Raw genomic sequence first — 19,355 nt, 5'->3', positions numbered from 1 at the left:
TTCCTCTACCTTAGAGAAGACTTTTTAAATAATTTTAAATATGAAGGAAATTAAGCTTATAATTATGTCCTTAGGATCAAAGTTCTGATCGTACCAGTCTTTCTTCAGTGGGAGCCCAGGATTCTGAATCTACCTCTTTGACAGATGAAGATATCTGCCATGAGTTGGAAGGAGCTGCTTCCTCCCAAGAGAGCAGTGCCACTTCAGGGACCAAGGGAATTGATCTCAGTCGAGCAAGCCTGGAAAGTTCTGCCTCCCTAGAAGGTTTGTCCAAACAGTCCTGTTTGATTGGCAGTACCTTTACTGTTTTTCTTTATGATTTAATTTGTTCTTCAACTTTTTAAAAACCTGAAAGAAGTCCAAAGAAAAATGATAAAAGCCAAGGCACTTTTAGAGAAGACTAGTTTCCATTCCCACCCCTCATACAATTCTCTTCCTACCTTTCATTGTTTTTTTTTAAAAATGTAAGTATAAGTGGTTTTTTATATATCCTTATTACTTTCCTATCTTCTCATTCAAAAGGTAACTATAAATTCTTTCCCACCCATCACTTGTCTTCACTTAACAGTGTAACCTAAAGATCATTCCATATCATTACATAGTGGTGTTCCTCCTTCATTTTTACAGCTGCATAGTTTATCATATGTGGTTGTATCAGTTTATTTTAACTACTTCCCTATTTATCGACATTAAATTTCCAGTCTTTGTAATGCTATTGTATATACATATACATATGTACATATATATATACACACACACACATATATCATGTTATATTTTTGCAAGTGCATATTGTTAATTGTCATTCATAAGAACTCTCTTCTGAAAAAGTATTTGAGAATCTAGTGTTTAGTATAATTTCCTATCCCCTCTATTTCTTTTGAACTGGTAGTTTATACCATTACATTTTGCACTGAGAAAGATATTTTACATTATTGTTGTTTCTGAATTATTTTTAATATTTTGAACAGAAAATATCAATTTTATCAGATAATTTATGGAAATAGAAGATTCTTGCTGGGGTTATGGCTCAGTCGTAGAGTGCTTGCCTGGCATGGGTGAGGCACTGGGTTCAATTATCATCACCACATATAAATAAGTAAATAAAATAAAGCCCCATCAACAACTAAAAATATATATGTATAATTTTTTTAAAAATTCTTATATCCTTTCTCATCAATTTTAATGGTTTTGCTGTTTGTTTTTTAATAATGAACAGGATCCCTGTCAAAGTTTGCCTTACCTGGGAAATCAGAAATGACATCTTCCCTGAACACGAGTAATGCAAATATCTTCCAGAACTATGCAATGGAGGTATACAATTTTATTCAAGAGTATCTTTTTGTGTTACTTTATAAAATGTACATTTCTCAAGTATTGATGATCCTGGTATAGTAATAACAGTTTAATATGTAGCATCTGAAATTTTAGAAAACATATCTCACCTGAACAAAGTTGAAATCCAGTTTTTGGATATTCATTATTTCATATTGTTGAAGTCATATTACTTTATTAGGGCAGTTCCATTCTTTCTTTGAGATTTTCAGCATACATAAATATTTTCCTTTTTGGCATTTTATTCATTCCTTGTTATATGTATTCTCTTTGAACATTTATGTCACATTGTAAACTCTACCAATTTTGCTGTGCAAGCAAACTTTGATGAGAGTGCAGGAAGCTCTTTTGGCACTCAGTTGTCAGCTTCTTCCATCATGGTTTTTCATCTTCTGTGTCAGTTCGATGTGGATCTCTATCTCTGCAGGGTATGCTCCTATGTCCCATTTTTCTTACAATAAAAAGTTATGCTTTTATACTTTAAAACTCTTCCCTAACTTTTCTGTAAAAATTATAGTAATTAAATTATGTTTGTGAGTGTGGCTGCTGTTTCATGCTAGGTTCCATAAAGAAATTTGTATATAGCTGGAAGACAAATGATGAGCATTGATGTTGCCATTTACAAAGTTTCTGAGGCTTCGGGAATTTATGAAATTTATAAATGTAATTTCGACATTTATAGTTATCTACTGTTGAGCTTGTTAAACTGTATAGTGATAGACTAGGCTTGTTTTTTGTTTAATTCCTAATTTGATACCCTTATACACTTAGATGTTACAACCAGGTCAAATTACTTTATAGCTTTCTGAGTCCTTTCAATCACTTTACTTACTATAAACCAGTACAAATTTGTGGACCAGTACTGGTTCAGTGACCATACTTTTGAGTAGCACTGATATATAATTACAGATATCTATTTGGGGTATTCGCAGATTAATGCTTTAATTTACTTTTCCATGATAAAATTATAGCTAATTTTATAAAAATGATAATGGAAAAAAATGCTCACTTCAATACAAGTTTCTTTTATAGGCAAAATTTTGGAATGAATTTAGCTGAAATAATTAAAGATGAGCATGGTATATAATACACTGAATATAGTCCATTTCTTGTTTGTAATGTTTGGATACTTACTTTATAAAATGCTGTCTTCTCCCCTAGGTTCTCATCTCAAGTTGTTCTCGATGTAGAACTTGTGATTGTCTCGTCCATGATGAGGAAATCATGGCTGGCTGGACAGCAGATGATTCAAATCTCAATACTACCTGCCCATTCTGTGGCAATCTTTTCTTACCTTTTCTGAATATTGAAATAAGAGATTTAAGACGACCTGGAAGGTAATAATAAGCTTTTTCCACCCCTTTATATTTAAGTATCATGTCTCCAAGGTTATCTCACTTCTTCAATTCATATTCCAGATACTTTTTGAAATCAAGCCCCTCTACAGAAAGTACCCACTTTCCATCTTCCTTTTCAAGTCAGGCAAAGCAGACCTGCATTTCACCATCAGCTTCTGGTCTTGACACATCTGCTATCTCTGTTCAAGGGAATTTTGATCTAAATAGGTAAGTATGATTATGAGGAACTAGGATTTTTTTTTTGTACTGGGGCTTATTATGTTGTTGCACAGGCTGGTTTCAAACTTATGGGCTAAGGTTATCTGCCTGCCTGCCTCAGCCTCCCATGTAGCTGGGACTAGAGGCATACACCACCAGGACCAATTAAAACTGTGTTTTAACAACATATATTACACGTTTGGGATGTGTGACAGATTAATTAGCTGAGCATTTCAAGGTTTAAATTTCTGTGAAAAATAAATTTATAATCTTAAGTTCTTATATCTAGAATTAAAATTTCCTAATAGCCTAAATATTTAAATATTGAGTTTTGCTATGGCTACGCTTTATAAACCTCCAGAGTTTAAGTTATGTGTACATATGATAGTGTTTACTAGTATTATAAGATAAAAAATATGTAGAACCCTTGAAGTTTAGAATGATCATCTTTTTCATATCTCCATCTCTTCATAAATTAAGACAATACTAGCTTATACTTTGGAATACTTAATTTTCTACTTAGGAGAATTAATTATTTGTTAAAAGATTTGGAACTGATATAAGAACTATAAAATCAAAATTTATACTATTATTATATTAAACCTAATATAAGTAACCTACACTCAAATATAGAAACTGATTCTATTTTGCATAAGTGCCAACTAACCCACAAAAAAACTGAACAGGTAAAGTCTTATTGGTACTTGCATGTGCCAAAAAATAACTGTATGGTATTGGCAGGCTAACATAACCTATTTGGTCATAAATATTTAAGACAGTAAAACCAAAAATCTATGCATATATTTTCTTTTATCATAGATCTGTTGTGTCCCTTATCTTTGTCTTTTATCCACTTGTGATTGCTGAAAGAACAAGTGTCCATTTCCTCTATTTGGCATCCCTAACGGCTAGTGTGGTTCCTGCTGTATAAAAGTTGTCCACTAAGGGGTTGGGGATGTAGCTCAATGGTACAGCACTTACCTAGCATGTATGAGGCACTGGGTTTAATCCTCAGCAAAATAAATAAATTAAATAAAGGTCCATCAACCACTACAATTTTAAAATATTTTTTTAAAAAGTTGTCCACTAAATGTTTTGAACAAATGAATGAATCTTGGATATTTAATATTCACTTGCTATAAAGGAAAATATGTGTGACTACTACAGTAGTAGTCACATTAAAATATCCCATTTTAAAAGCCCAAATAACATTTCTTTTGATTTATTGTGCTATGTTCAGTTCTGATTCTAAAGAAAAGAACATGGTTCTTCTAAATGAAATCAAGTAAATCTAGCCACTGATCTGATTTTTCTTCTTTTTTTTCAATACCCAAGCAAATGTAAACTGGAGGAAAATTCCTGTGCTCGAAGTATTCAGATTCCTGCTAATAAATCAAAAACAGCTATATCAAAATGTCCAATATTTCCAATGGCCAGAAGTATTAGTACTTACGGCACCTTGGACAAAGAAGATACTGGAAGACAGAAGCTATTTCCTACAGGCAGCCTGCCAGCTACTTTACAAGGAGCAACAGTATGTATTTTGGGTTTTTTTAAATTTGGAAATGGATCATTTACATATGATTTTGTTCTCCTTGTCCTGAAGAACCTTATTAACTTTAGTTTTATCATTGTCATGGAAGAGTCTTATCCCACGATAGAATTATATTACCTTTCTACTAATCTGGAAATCATTGACAGATATTTTTTTACAAATAGTTTATCATTTATTATATTTATCATTTATGGTTTTTATTTATTCAACAGGATTCTTTAGGATTAGAATGGCATCTTCCAAGTCCAGATCCTGTCACTGTTCCATATCTTAGTCCATTAGTGGTATGGAAAGAACTTGAGAGCTTATTGGAAAATGAAGGTGATCATGCAATAACAGTGGCAGACTTTGTGGACCATCATCCTATTGTTTTTTGGAACCTGGTGTGGTATTTTAGACGTCTCGACTTGCCCAGTAACTTACCTGGATTGATTCTTTCTTCTGAGCATTGTAATAAGTATTCAAAGGTATGAGAATAAAAATTAAAAGGCACTGCTACTGTCAACTGCATAATGTTTGCATATTGCTTGGTAAAAAGTAAGGTTCATTATTATGCGAAGTATTTTTAATAACCATCTAAATCATTAGAAAAGTAGGATTGTCTTAGTTGCTTGCCTTTACAAATAATTTTTTCTTACAGTCTAGCAGTAAGACAAAATCATGGTTTTTAGCTTTCTAAACTTTACAGAAAATGTGCTTGAATTTCTGTTATTACTTCAAGAATAGATTGAAAGCAACTCTCATGAGAAGGGTTTGTGAGTTAGCCCCATTCAAATCTCATACCCCCTTCAAAAACAAGCCTAATGATTTTTTTAGGAGGATGTCTATAATTCATATTCAAGCATGTGCTACCATTCTCTTTGTTCCTTTACTCTTAATTTTTGCTTAATAGGCAGTGAATTTTTTATATGTTCATTTATTTATTTAACTTTTTTTGTGATGCTGAGGATCAAACCCATGGCCTCACATATGCTAGGAAGCACTCTGCCCCTGAGCTACATCCCCAGCCTCCATTGACATCTTTTCTTTTTTTTTTTTAGATATAGATTTTTATTTATTTATATATATAAAATATATATAATATACATTTTATACATATTAAAATATATGGTATATTTAGTTATATATTATATATATTTTTATATATTATATATATATATTAGTTGTTGATGGACCTCTTTACTTTAGTCATTTATTTATATGCCATGCTGAGAATCGAACCCAGTGCCTCTCACATGCTAGGCAAATGCTCTACTGCTGAGCTACAACCCAAGCCCTGGACACAATATCTTTATTTTATTTATTTATTTTTTTATGAGGTGCTTAGGTTCTAACCCAGTGCCTCCCATGTGCTAGGTGAGCACTCTACCACTGAGCTACAACTCCAGCTCTCCATTGATATCATTTTTTAGACCTTTATTTTTATTTATTTGTTTTTATGTGGTGCTGAGGATTGAACCCAGTGCCTCACACATGCCAGGCAAATGCTCTACCACTGAACCACCATCCCAGCTCTGATACCTTTGATATATTGTTTGTGTTTTTTACCTTTTAGTATGCTGTCACTATCGCTAAAGTCAAGAACTTTATCTTTTCCCTTTTGTATTTCTTGTATTTCACATCTATTAAGTACAGGTACTCTGATTTTTCCAGTACATCATAAATGGAAGGCAAAAAATGGTAGCTCAGTCATAATTATCTGGGCAAGGGGTGTAGACTATCAAAAATAGAACTCCTGAGGCTGGAGATACAATCTAATGGTAAAGTGCTTACTTAGCACATGGGAGGCCCTGGGTTTGATCCCCCCACATTACAAAAGAAGAAGAAGAAAGGAAGAAAGGAATGGAACTCTTGGATTCATCTTTCTATAGACTTTGGGACTCATGAGGAGGGAGAAGATTAGTCCTTCATGGAACCCTTTCTCATTTATCTCAAATACTTTGTAAAATCTTTACTTTAGAAATCATTAGCTTCAAGCCAAGCATGGTAGCACATGCCTGTAATCCCAGCAACTCAGGAAGCTAGGGCAGGAGGATCACAGGTTCAAGGCCAGCCTCACAATTTAGGGAGGCCCTAAGTGACTCAGTGAGACCCCAATTCAAAAATAAAAAATAAAAAGGGCTGGGGGGGGGCTGGAGTTACGGCTCAGCGGTAGAGCGCTCGCCTAGCACGTGCGAGGAGCTGGGTTCAATCCTTAGCACCACATAAAAATAAACAAATAAAATAAAGGTATTGTGCCCAACTATAACTAAAAAAATATTTTTTAAAAAAAGGGCTGGGGATATGGCTCAATGGTAAAGTGCTCCTGCGTTCAATCACCAGTACCAAAAAAGAAAAGAAAAGAAATTGTTAGTTTCTCTATACAACATGTCTTCCTTCAGGAGATATCAAATACATACAAATCAATCATTTTCTGTATTTTTTTCTCCTGCACACTTAAAACCTAAACAAAAATTTATGATGATTTTATAAAATACTTATAAAAAATTACCATTTAAGGATCACTAATGAATATTTTTTACTTTACAACACAGATTCCTCGCCACTGTATGTCTGAAGATAGTAAATATGTTTTAATACAAATGTTATGGGACAATATGAAATTACATCAGGATCCAGGGCAGCCTTTGTACATCCTCTGGAATGCCCACAGTAAGTGCTATAATAGAATGCAGACTTCACTCATGAGAGAGTAATCACTACTTAATTTAAATAGCCTAAATTTACATATAACTGACTTATTTCACTGTACAACTTTTTGTCTTACAGGTCAAAATCGTACTCTTTTGTTTGAGAGTGAGTGTTAAATTTGATTTTTTTAGTGCTACCTTCTAGTAGGTCCAATTTTACATGATTTGGTTTTGTTTTTTGAGTGGTGCTGTGTATGTGCTAGAGGGGTTGGTTATGTTTTGTACCATTTGGCTTTTAGCACATTGCTTGTCCCAGTTATTTTTTATTTGTTTTCATCCTTGGCTGCTAATTTCCTTCAGGGGCTGTATTAAAGGAAATTACTTTGGGTTGTCCGTCTGAAACCACAGAAACTTCCAGTCTATTTTTGTCATTATTTGTCTTCTTTTTCCTTTTTTTGCTCTCTTCATTTGTAGATTTCTATTCTTTTATCTATTGCCCTTAAATTTATTTTTAGTGCTTTGTAACTTCTTCAACAGCTGACAGTTACTATTTAATTTCTTCTTTCTGCATCGAACATTTCCTTCATCTGCTCTTGTTCTTTTACAGCCCAGAAGTATCCAATGGTTCATTTATTACAAAAAAATGATAACTCATTTAACCAGGAACTATTGAAAAGTATGGTAAAAAGCATTAAAATGAATGATGTCTATGGACCAATGAGTCAGATTTTAGAGACACTGAATAAGTGTCCACATTTTAAAAGACAGAGGTAAGTTATTCCCTTAAACGAACATATTCCTCTAAGCAATCACACCTTATTTGCCTAGTAATTTTTAGACTATATCATGTTTATGTTAATATAAATATTTTTGTAGAGAACATATAAACTATATGGATATTCATATTTTCTTCATGCTTTTTATTTCCTAGGAGTTTATACAGAGAAATACTATTTCTTTCACTTGTGGCACTGGGAAGAGAAAACATTGATATAGGTAATTCAGTATAAAAAATAATATATGACATTTACATGATGCAGTACAATTTTCAGTGTTTTCTATTGGTAGTCTTAATTTGTTCTAATAATAAAAAAATTGTTTCTTTGATTTTTATCTATTGTAAAGGTACTTTGATATTCTGGTAATGGTAGTATTAATAAAGATAAATAATAAAAGTAATGTAGCAAGTACTTTCCATGTATTATCTCTTGTAATTCTCCCAAAAATCCTATGAGAAATGGGTACGAGTATCATTTTCATATTGTTGAAAACACTGAAGGTCTCAGGTGAAGTAGCTTAATCTCACATTTCACAATACATAATAGAGCTATATTTTAACCAAACAGTCTTAATTTTCAATCCAAGGCTTTAAGTAATGTGTCCTATCACTGATAACATGAGGCTTATTCAGAAAGAATGTAAAGTAGTTAAATATATATTTTAGGAGATTTTAAACTTTTTTGATTGGTCATATCCTTCTCCCAATTATTTTTTTTTGTTTTTTTTTTAGAGATGGGAGCTTGCTATGTTGTCTAAACCCCTGGCTCTAGCAATCCTCTTGCCTTGACTTTCTGAGTACTGCGACTATTGGTCTGCACCTCTGCACCTGACTAGCTTAACATCTTAAGTTTCTACTTCCAAATCCTAAGAAAAGAAAGCAAGGAAGAAAAAAGAAGGAAAGAGAAAACATTAGTGGCAGATTTAGTGCTAGATTTAATTTAAATAGCTGTCAGTCATTGAGAGACTCAAGTAGAGTTTTGGCATTCTGTTTGCAAAGTTATAATGTTGCAAATAGTAAGATGAAAAGGATAATTGATCCACATAATTCATCTGATAGGAGTGGTTGGTTTGTGAGTTGGGTGCCCTACATAAACCCACTCATTATTTAAAAGAATATATAGTGGGTCATGATTCTCTTAGGTGATTGTACACTAGTCTTAACAAAAACAAATTACTTTTTAGCATCAGCACTTCGTTTAACTTTTAAAAAATATTTTTAGCTATAGCTAACACAGTATATTTATTTTTTTATGTAGTTCTGAGAATTGAACCCAGTGCCCCAAACACGCTAGGCAAGGGTTCTATCATTGAGCCCCAACCCCAGCCCACATCATTTAACTTTTAAAATGCCACAGCCATTGATTAGTGCCATCAGTCTTGAGGACGATATATATAATAAGCATATGCACCATTACAAGTAACTTAATCAAATGGAGCATGACGAGAAAGCAAGGGCTCTCCCCTGGTGCTGGCCTTCCATCAGTTCACTAAGGATTGGGTAAAAAAGCAGAAGTTAGCAAGTGAAGAGGGCAGCTGAATGCTACTGTCCCTAATTGGGTGTCTCAAGGGTTTATCAGATGCCATCTAGCCAGAAATGACTGTACCACCAGAGATTGTCAGCCATCATGCCAGGAGATTATAGAATTTGACAGCAAAGGTATATATGGGTGAAATGGCAAGTATCTTACAGAATGAAATTATTAGATGAGTGTGTTATTTTAAGTGAACATTTTAAGAACAAAGACTCATTTAATTAGAAATTAATCTGCTTATTTAGAAAATAAGAATGGGAAATTAACTTACATGAAAATGTCCTTAAAAGTTAGCTTTAATTCAACCTATATAGAGATCAATATTTAGTATCATTTAAAAAAAAAAAGTATGACCCAGAGATTTATAATCAGGGAACATTCTACTTAGAAGTCACATTAAGTTGCTGATCACTTAACTGAAATAAAGTTGGGAATCTTGAGAGAAATTCTGATAGATATGTAAAAATTATTGAAAATCAAGGAATATTTGAAGGAAGTGTAGTTTATTTAACCTGTAACATTCTTTGTAAGCAAATATTGTATGAATGTGCCAAACTGCCATTTCTGCTGAAAAGAGAAATAGGATGAATAGGTTCAAATCGCAACCAGGGCACTTTGAGCAGAATGATATGAATGTCTGTTTTTTACATTAATGATTGTGAAACACTGGAGAGTATTAAAAATAAGAAATTTGACAAGTGATTCTAAAGTTCAACTGGAAAACTAATATAGGAATAGGCTAGAATAAATATATAGTAAAGGAAATAATAAGGGAATTGAATGGTATAGAAGAAAATGTCTAATTAACACATAAGAAAAAAGTGATGGAAAAATTAAGATGACATGGGAAAAATAGAAAAATTGCACATATAAATCCTTCTTTTTTTTAAGTTGTAGATGGACACAATAACTTTATTTATTTATTTTTTATGTGGTGCTGAGGATTGAACCCAGTGCCTCACACGTGCTAGGCAAGTGCTATACCATTGAGCCACAACCCAAGCCCCATAAATCCTTCTTTATCAGTAATTTCATTAAATGTAAGTTGACCAAACTCTTCAACTAAAGGGCAGATCTTCTAGAAGAATGGATTTTAGACTGGGTGTTACTTGGGAGGCAATAAAAACATAATCAAACAAAAATAGATTAAATTGGACATCATTAAAATTAAAATCATGGGCTGGGGTTATAGCTCAGTGGTTAAGCACTTGCCTCACATGCTCGAGGCATTGAATTCGATCCTCAGCACCAGATAAAAAAATAAATAACGTCCTGGGGTTCTGGCTCAGTGGTGGAGCACTTTCCTCATATAGATAAGGCACTGAGTTCAATCCTACAACTACAACAAAAGAAAAGTATTTTTAAAAAATTAAAATCATGTGTGCATTAAAGAACAGTATCAGAAAAGTAAAAATATAACCTACAGAATAAGAGAAAATATTTGCATTATGTCTGATAAAGGCTTAGTAATCAGTATAAATAAAGAACTTTTATAACTTGACATTAAAAACAATCCACTTTAGGGGCTGGAACTGCAGCTCAGTGGTAGAGTGCCTTCCTCACAGGGTAAGGCACCGGATTGGATCCTCAGCACCACATAAAAAGTAAATAAATAAAAATATTGTGTCCATCTACAACTAGAAAAAATTTTTTTTTAATTTTAAAAAGCAATACACTTTAAAACTTGACTAAGTATTTTAACAGACATTTCTCCAAAGATGTAGGAATGACTAATAAACACAAGAAAAGATGCTTAACATCTTTAGTCATTAGGAAAATGAAAATCAAAACCACAATTACATACCACTTCACATCTTCTAGGATAGCTGTTGTGAGAAAAACAGAAAATAACAAGTATCAGCAAGGATGTGGAGAAACTGGGACCCTCATTTGTTGCTGTGGGAATATAAAATTATGTAGCTACTGTAGAAACAGTTTTTTTTATTTCTTCAAGATGTTCAACATAGAGTTATGACCTGACAGTTCCATCCTAGATGTATATACTCAAGAGAATTGAAAACATATATTCTTTATAGAAACTTCTACATGAATGTTCATAGCAACATTAAATAAATAATAGCCCCAAAAGTGGAAAAATCCACATATACATCACCTGATGAATGAATAAACAAAATGTAACATAATAAATGATAGAATATTATCTATAAAAAGATATGAGCCAGGTTATAGTGGTGCACACCTGTAATCCCAGCAGCTCAGGAGCCTGAGACAGGAGGATCGAGAGTTCAAAGCCAGCCTCAGCAAAAGCTAGGTGCTAAGCAACTCAGTGAGACCCTGTCTCTAAATAAAATACAAAATAAGACTGGGGATGTGGCTCGGTGGTCAAGTGCCCCTGAGTTCAATTCCCCAGTACCAAAAAAAAGAAATGAAACGAAATACTGATACATGCTACAACATGGATTAACCTTGAAAACAGACTTAGTAGAAGAAGTCAGACATAAAAGACCATATACTGTATGTACGATTAGGTTTATAATGAAATGTCCAAAATGGACAAATCTGTGGTGATAGAAAGTAGATTAGTGGTTTCCAGGGCCTAGGATGAGGGGTGGATGGGAAAAGTTTGCTAACTGCTATGAGTTTTCTTTTGGGTGAGATGAAATGATCTAGAATTAGATAATGGTGATTATTGTACAATCCTGTGAATATATCCCAAAAAACTGGCCTTTACACTTAAAATTGGTAAATTGTATGGTGTGTGAATTATATCTCAATTTTTAAAAGGTAATCTGATAATAAAAGGAATATTCAGAAAATGTTATTTAAAGAATCATTAGAGGATTTACCTTTATAGAAGCTCCTGTAATTATAGCAAGGTGATGCTAGCACAGGGAGAGCTAGAAAACTCAATAGGACAGAATAGAGTCTAGAAATAGACAAAAATATCTGTGAGAATATAAGATAAAATCATGATAATATGATAAAATCACTTAGGAAAGGCAGTCAATTATATAGTGTTGAAAGAATCATTCTAGCCACTAGGGAAAGAAGCTGAAACTTGTCAAAATGAGGCAGAGTGTTATTTTAACTCAGCCTTTTAACTATGATGATAAAAAGAATTCCAAGAAAAGATCATTTTTACCATTCCTTTATTTTCTACCCAGTACAAGCCCAGGACGTGTTCAGGTCTTTCCCTAGCCCTCTGCCAAAGGTGATTTCATTGAATGTTCAGAGAAATCTGGACTGCCAAGCTGGAGAGGCTTACTTGCTCATGCAGTTGGCTCTGAACTCAAACCGCCTCTGTGGGCACCATTGTGGTACTGTGTCAGGAGGGGGAAGATGTTCTGTTGTCTGTTGTCTCCCTAAATCAAAAATATGGAACCTGAGTAATACTCAGATTATGCATACCTCATTTGGATCTCTGAAGGGCAGATTTTTCCCCAGTGTGTGTTAAAAATTGGTAAGATAGCATAATTTCTACACAGAAATGTTTAACAGAAACTTCTAAACCCATGTTCTCCCTTTTTCACATGTGAATTGTCCTCTGCACAAGAAGTTCACAGGCCATAGAATAATGTCCTTAATAATAAAGTCACAGTCTACTAGCTCCATCTATTTCCCGTGAGAAATAAAGGGGCAAAAATCATTACATGATGTCAGAAGATACTTGGATTTTTTTCCCAAGGGTATCTCATAATAGGAAGTTTAGGGCACATAAACCAAAATAAATTCCTGTTGGGGCAGAAAATTAATGTAAAAATTTAAACCATAAAAGTTAAGAAAATATGGATAATTTTTTTTCTCTATTCTGGTGGGAGAATACCATTACTTATTCTTCCTGTGTTTATTGAGAATGAAAATCAAGGTACAAAAAATTGTATATGGTATTTTGTTTTAAATTTTGTGCTTGGTAAAATTAAAATTGGTCTATTCAATCTAGCTCTAAAATACTATGGACTTTAAGGTCTCCTGGGAGCTCTAGCCTTGAAATTTGTGGTACTTCAGATAGCAGATTGTCCTAGAGATTCCTTGTTAGCACCAAATTCTGTGGTTCTGTAGTATTATGGAAACTTGATTATTGTCTGTTTCAGACGTAAGTTTTTTATAGCTTTGTTTGTTCGTGAATTTTTACAGATGCATTTGACAAAGAATATAAAATGGCATATGATCGTCTCACACCTAGTCAAGTCAAGAGTACACACAACTGTGATAGACCACCAAGTACGGGAGTGATGGAATGTCGAAAAACCTTTGGAGAACCTTATCTATAAGATGTGTGTGTGTGTGTGTGTGTGTGTGTACATTCAGTATATATTGTATAGTTATTGTACAAAGTAATTTCACTTTTAGACTCTAAACATTTTTTCTCCAATTTTTGAGAATGCAATTGTAAATGGTTCAGAAAGTTCAGAGCACTTCTGTACTGAATGTTTTCAGAAGAGGATAGTAACAAATAGGGAGAGAACCACTTTGTTTCCCATTTCTTTTCTCTTTAACTTCCTGTAATAAGTAATTAAGTATTTTTGCAATGACAAAATCTCTTAACAAAATTGGTTGCCATAAAATATGACAACTGTCTTATGATTTCTCTTAAAAGAGACAGAAAAATCATGTATGGAACCTAAACAGAAATGTAAGATTAAAGTATGTTTTGTTTTCATAGACTCTTCAAATGTTTTGACCATGAAGTTGTATTATACATATTTTAAATTGTTTATAGTAAGTTGATATTTTTTTAATTTTTAAATTTAATATAGCAAAGTTAAAATGAATTTAAACTTATGAAGCAAGTGTTTATTTTCCTTGTCTGCTGTTATTTGAAGTATTTAGTACAACTGCAGATCTCTATATGTATATCTATATCTATATCTATATATATATATTTTATTACTTGGGAAAATTAAATTTTAAAATGTTAGTACTAGGTCAGTGTCCTCCTAGGATTGCATATTAGCACCGTAGGCCTGACTACAGTGAGTGTGTCCTGGCAAGGATGGTGTACACTGGCCAGACTGACTCATTGAGCAGAGATTCACCAGACCGTGATTCCAAAATCTCTTCTATTGCTGATATATACATACAGGACACAGAGAAAGTGGCTCACAATGCAAATATCAACTTAAATTTTAATATTCTATGTGAAAACTTATATTGGGAAATATGAAAGACAATTGACTATTCCAAATTTTACCTTATTTTAATATCTAAATATTGGAGATGTAAATTGTACTATAAAATATTTATCTGATATATGAATTACTGAGGTATTCTGTTAATACTATATATAAATATTCAAAGTATTTTTTCAACAGTAGAAAAATAATAACCCTCTAAAAATACAGCCAAGTAGAATTTCCCATATTGAGGAACTTAGCTTTTCAACCAGCTTCAGAATCTGAAGTTTGTGGAATCTAAAAATGCAGAAATCAGATAATAATAAATTGACTGTTTAAATACCATGAGTATTAAATTGACTTTTGAAAATATATTTTTAGCCACATTATTTCTAGTATCTTTTTCTTTGGGTAATTTCTGGTAAGGAAAAAGCATCCTTTGGCTGTTAGAATTATTTATAGATTTTTCAATATGTGTGTGTACATATTTGCATAGATTGCCATTAATGAAGGAAGTTTCTAGTCAGTTTTAAAGAAGTAAAATGGATGGTCCTAAATTGGATGTGTAAAGCCAATAGAGTTCATGACACTCTGAAACATCTTGGAGTCCTGAGACTTAGATCAACCACAGAAAAACTACTTTTTGATCTCATGCCATTAGTGAATAGCACCAAGCTGAAACATTTCACAGCTTTTCTACTCTGACAATAATGGAGTTTAAAAATGCAAAACATTAGTTCAATTAGTTTGACACTGAACTTGCTTACTTGAAAAATCTGGTGCTATACATATATCTGCCTTCCTTTCATTGTTGTTTTTGTTTGTTTGCTTGTTTGTTACTGGGATTGAACTCGGGCACTTTACCGCTGAGCCACATTCCTAGCCCTTTTTTATTTTTTATTTTGAGACAGGGCCTGGCTAAGTTGCTTATGGTCTCATTAAATTGCTGAGCCTGACCTCAAATTTTCGATCCTCTTGCTTCAGCCTCTCAGATTGCTGGGATTATAGTGGGATTACAGACGTGTGCCATAATGCCCAGTTGCCTCTCCTTTGTAAATACCACTCCAGTTTTATTCTTCTTTACTATTTAAATCTAAGCTTTACATTCTGTGTGAGTCTTTTGGTTCTTTAAATCATTTGAAAGTTGTCAACTGACACAGATGTTTGATAAGAGGAGGCTTTGGCATGGTAGTAAATGTCTCTCCAAACAGGATTCTGAGGTTCATTCTCTTCTGGGTTTTGTTGTTTTTATTCTCTTCCAAGAACATTTGCACTGTTGTTTACTTAATACCAACAATATGAAGGAATCATAGTTTATAGATTTCAAATATCTTGACAGAAAGGAGTGAGACAGAACCCATTCTTGATAGTTTACTCATTTGGAAAAGTAAATATAATTTTTATCTCCTCCCCCCCACTCTGATTTTGTTTCTACTTTTAGATAAATTTGTATCTCCCCTACTTTTAATCCCTAGGGATTATTATTGCAGAAAGACAGTTTTTAAAAATAAAACCTAAAACATAAACATAAAATGGTAAACCCTGCTCCAAAGAATATTAAAATAGGGATCATCCTTTAAAATAACTCTGTACAAAGGTTTTTCGGTTTTCTGTTTGACCATACATTTTAGGGAATCGTGGCCAATCATGTTGGACAGAGATGCCCTTTTACTATGTTATCTCTTATTTTCTTACACTTAGTTTTGTTTATATGTTTAAATTGTGGAAAATAAACCATGCTTTGTGCTTGTATAATCTGTTTATTACCTCCTCTCATTATGTTTGAATGTCACACATTTGTATTTTATATTGTATTTTAGATCTTCAAATTTTTCCTTCTCTTGCCACACAGGGAATTATGCAGCTGTTCATCTTGATTTATCCTTATTCAGACTTTTCTGGAATTTTTTCTTTAAAGCCCTAAAACTGCCAGCTTATTTTGTTATAAGATTTTCTAATCTGTCTCCCCATTTTCATATGTAGAAAATAATCCTGGAAAATGTAGATTAAACGTTTAGGCAGTACATACTTATTTTTACTTTATGCCGATGATTATTATTACACTTTAGTGCAACTAACAAATGTTGGCTGAGTGTATATAGAAATTTTGTGGAAAGAAAACATTTATTTGGTAGTATCCAGTAAGTACTTCAGCTTTATTTTTATTTTTTTCCACTAGAACTTAAGAGCTACTATTAGGTACTTTAAATCAGACAAAAGGGGAAAGAGCAGGCTGCCTCTTTGAGAGGGTCTTTGGCCATCATGCCAGAGTTAGTGTATGCTCTGCCTCTTCCTATTTTGTTAAAGCACTAGACTTTATTTCAGAATTTAGCAGCTGCATACCAAGTTACTTTAATATCCTTAGTACTTTGTACTACCTTCGTTCTCTGGCTTCAAAGAAAGCACATTTGCTGGCTAAATTATTTTTGTTTACAAAGTAGTAGTATACTAACCAACAAGGAATTTTCATCTCTGATTCCAAAAGTCTGTGTGCTTGTGCTTACACTCCTAAATGGTAATAGACTTCTGATAAAGGTATTATTGCCTTTCCACAATTGCTATTACTTTGGATGGCTCCCTCCTTTTGTATTTAAAATTTTTTCTTATCAAATGTGATACTGTAATAAAAACCATTGGAGCAACTGATAGACTTTTCCATAAATCAAGTCCTCTAGATTTTGTTTTATCACAGCAACAACCTAAAGACCAGAATGTACCTTCTGTTGTATAGACAGTCTTGGCCCAGGATATCCTGCCAGGCCCTGGTGGTACCCTGGGGATGATCAGACCTGCTTATGAGCACTCTCTTTGCATCTTTCATAACAGCCAGTCACAGAACACATTGCAGGCTGAACCTGCAGGGCAACAAAAAAGGAATCAGAGCCAAAGGTATTTATTGGCATTTAAAGTCAATAAAAGTATAGTAATCACCTAAATACATATAATTTTCAAATATCTGGAATAAATTCCTTTTTTATTTACATACAGAATCCTAACCCATTTAATTAGAAAGAATTTCACATTTTTTGAAATCTGGCTCAAACCTGTTGCCAAGACCATCAAGTAAATGCAACCCTAAGGGGAATGAAGAAAGTCATCCATGGCACAGCCATGAGTATCTCAATTGTCTTCCAGTTGAGATACTCATGTGGGAACACTTAAGGCTTTCTAGGCTGAATGAATGACCAAGAATTTGTCCCAGGTAACTATACAGATCATTTGCATATCAAATGAGAGGATCATCTCAATATTTTCTTGACATTTTAAGATGGTACTTTCTTTAAAAGCATGATTTTTATTCAACTGAAGATTTGTAAATGTGTGACAGAAATTTTAATTTCCAAGCATAACAAATTAATCTTTTAGAAGTTACATGAGTTTTCCATCTCCCTGGAATTTTCTTTTTCTCTTACCTGGTGAATTTCTACTCATTTGCCAAGACCCAGATTTCATCTCTTATAACTTAGTTCTGTCATAATGTGAAGTGACCAGAACTTTCTTGGTAGGCAAAGGGATGCCAGAAGTCCAGCAAACTAGGGAAAGATAATTATGTAATTGGAGTTCATTTTAATTATTAAATGGCTATCTCAGCACTTTATTGTAAAAGACCATTTCACTGTTCATCTCTCCTCATTAAGTCCGATGAAAAACATCAGATCCAGGCTGTCAGCGAGGAGGTGACTTCCTTGAGGTTAGCTGGACTTGGCTATAGACACCAGGTTGGCACCCAGAATTTTGATATTGGGATGTCCCTTCCTATTCCTGGTCCCTCATAAATGGAGACTCCACAGTGTGGCCCCATCAAGAATGAGATTAATTAATTTAAGAATATAGAATTTCGTTTTCATCAGTCTTCTCTTGAGCATTCTGCTTATATGATCTTAAGACAAGGATGAGCCCATCCATGTTTGTAAAACAAAATACCACTGGGACTCATAATTTTTACTAAATTTTTAATAAAAATTACTTTCAAATCATGGGAGTCCTGAAGTAGTGAAGCAATTAATTAAATGAAGCAGCTCATCTTTAAAAAATGTAGTTTTTTTGAACACCTTAGCCCTCCCACACCAAAATAACTGATCTTTTTTTCCCACATCACATCCGTCCTGCTATCTTCTTGCTTTAATGAATCAGTCATTCCTCCTGTTTGTAATTGAAGCCATATTTGCCATCATAAGTTAGTCACCCAAGCTCATTTTGCTCTGATACCAGTAAGGTAAAGTTATTTCTAACATGCCCCTTAACAATGCTAGTAAAAGCAGTAACCAGTGGCTTAATATACAAGCATATCAAATTCCACATAAGTCGTGTAACCACAAAATTTTTAAAAAAGTACAAGTGTCCTTTACATTAGCTACAACATGTTGTTATTGTGGCAAGCATTTCCCCTTTGTAAATTGCCTTAAGATCCACTTGTGAACCACACAAGAAATCAGTCTAGCCTTACAATCCTATCTAGGTTGACAAAAAAAAATAGCATTGCCCCACTGGATCTCTTACTTTATAAACTATATTTGGCTCTACTGACTTTGGGCTCTTTAAGATTACATCCCTTGCTGGGTACGCTGGCACATGCCTATAACCCCAGCAGCTCAGGAGGCTGAGGCAGGCGGATCACAAGTTCAAAGTCAGCCTCAGCAACTTAGCAAGGCCCTAAGCAACTCAATGAGACCCTATTTCTAAATAAAATACAAAAAGGAGCTGGGGATGTGGCTCAGTGGGAAAGTGCCCCTGTGTTCAATCCCCAGTACCTGACCCCCACATACACAAAAAAAATATTACATCCCTTTTCACTCACTAGTGACCATTGCCACTGTAAAACATGCTGGAGGGGCAGAGCCAGGGCAGCTGAATGTCAACCCCTCAAAGTGACTACTGATAGAGATAATTCA

The 19,355-nt window shown here is 33.7% G+C and overlaps 1 protein-coding gene across 7 annotated transcripts in view; it reads left to right on the top strand.

Moving 5' to 3' along the window:
• Window positions 1–17,105, top strand: part of Dennd4a (DENN domain containing 4A) — a 111,293-nt gene extending 94,188 nt beyond the window's left edge. For 4 of the 7 annotated variants that reach the window (XM_071608403.1, XM_071608401.1, XM_071608402.1 and 1 more), the window contains 11 exons: window positions 75–264; window positions 1,220–1,314; window positions 2,497–2,672; window positions 2,754–2,900; window positions 4,227–4,425; window positions 4,659–4,913; window positions 6,981–7,098; window positions 7,216–7,242; window positions 7,684–7,846; window positions 8,008–8,072; window positions 13,484–17,105. In XM_071608403.1, coding sequence (XP_071464504.1) covers window positions 75–264; window positions 1,220–1,314; window positions 2,497–2,672; window positions 2,754–2,900; window positions 4,227–4,425; window positions 4,659–4,913; window positions 6,981–7,098; window positions 7,216–7,242; window positions 7,684–7,846; window positions 8,008–8,072; window positions 13,484–13,620 — 1,572 coding nt within the window. In that variant the 3' untranslated portion in view covers window positions 13,621–17,105. The remainder of the gene's footprint in view (window positions 1–74; window positions 265–1,219; window positions 1,315–2,496; window positions 2,673–2,753; window positions 2,901–4,226; window positions 4,426–4,658; window positions 4,914–6,980; window positions 7,099–7,215; window positions 7,243–7,683; window positions 7,847–8,007; window positions 8,073–13,483) is intronic. The other 3 variants (XM_071608406.1, XM_071608404.1, XM_027924202.2) reach the window with 1 other exon arrangement.
• Window positions 17,106–19,355: the final 2,250 nt, after the last annotated feature.

Source organism: Marmota flaviventris, chromosome 2 (genome assembly GCF_047511675.1).
Source record: "Marmota flaviventris isolate mMarFla1 chromosome 2, mMarFla1.hap1, whole genome shotgun sequence".
Lineage (NCBI taxonomy): Eukaryota > Metazoa > Chordata > Mammalia > Rodentia > Sciuridae > Marmota > Marmota flaviventris.
Note: the sequence above shows the minus strand (reverse complement) of the source record. Positions and strands in the feature narration are given on the sequence as shown.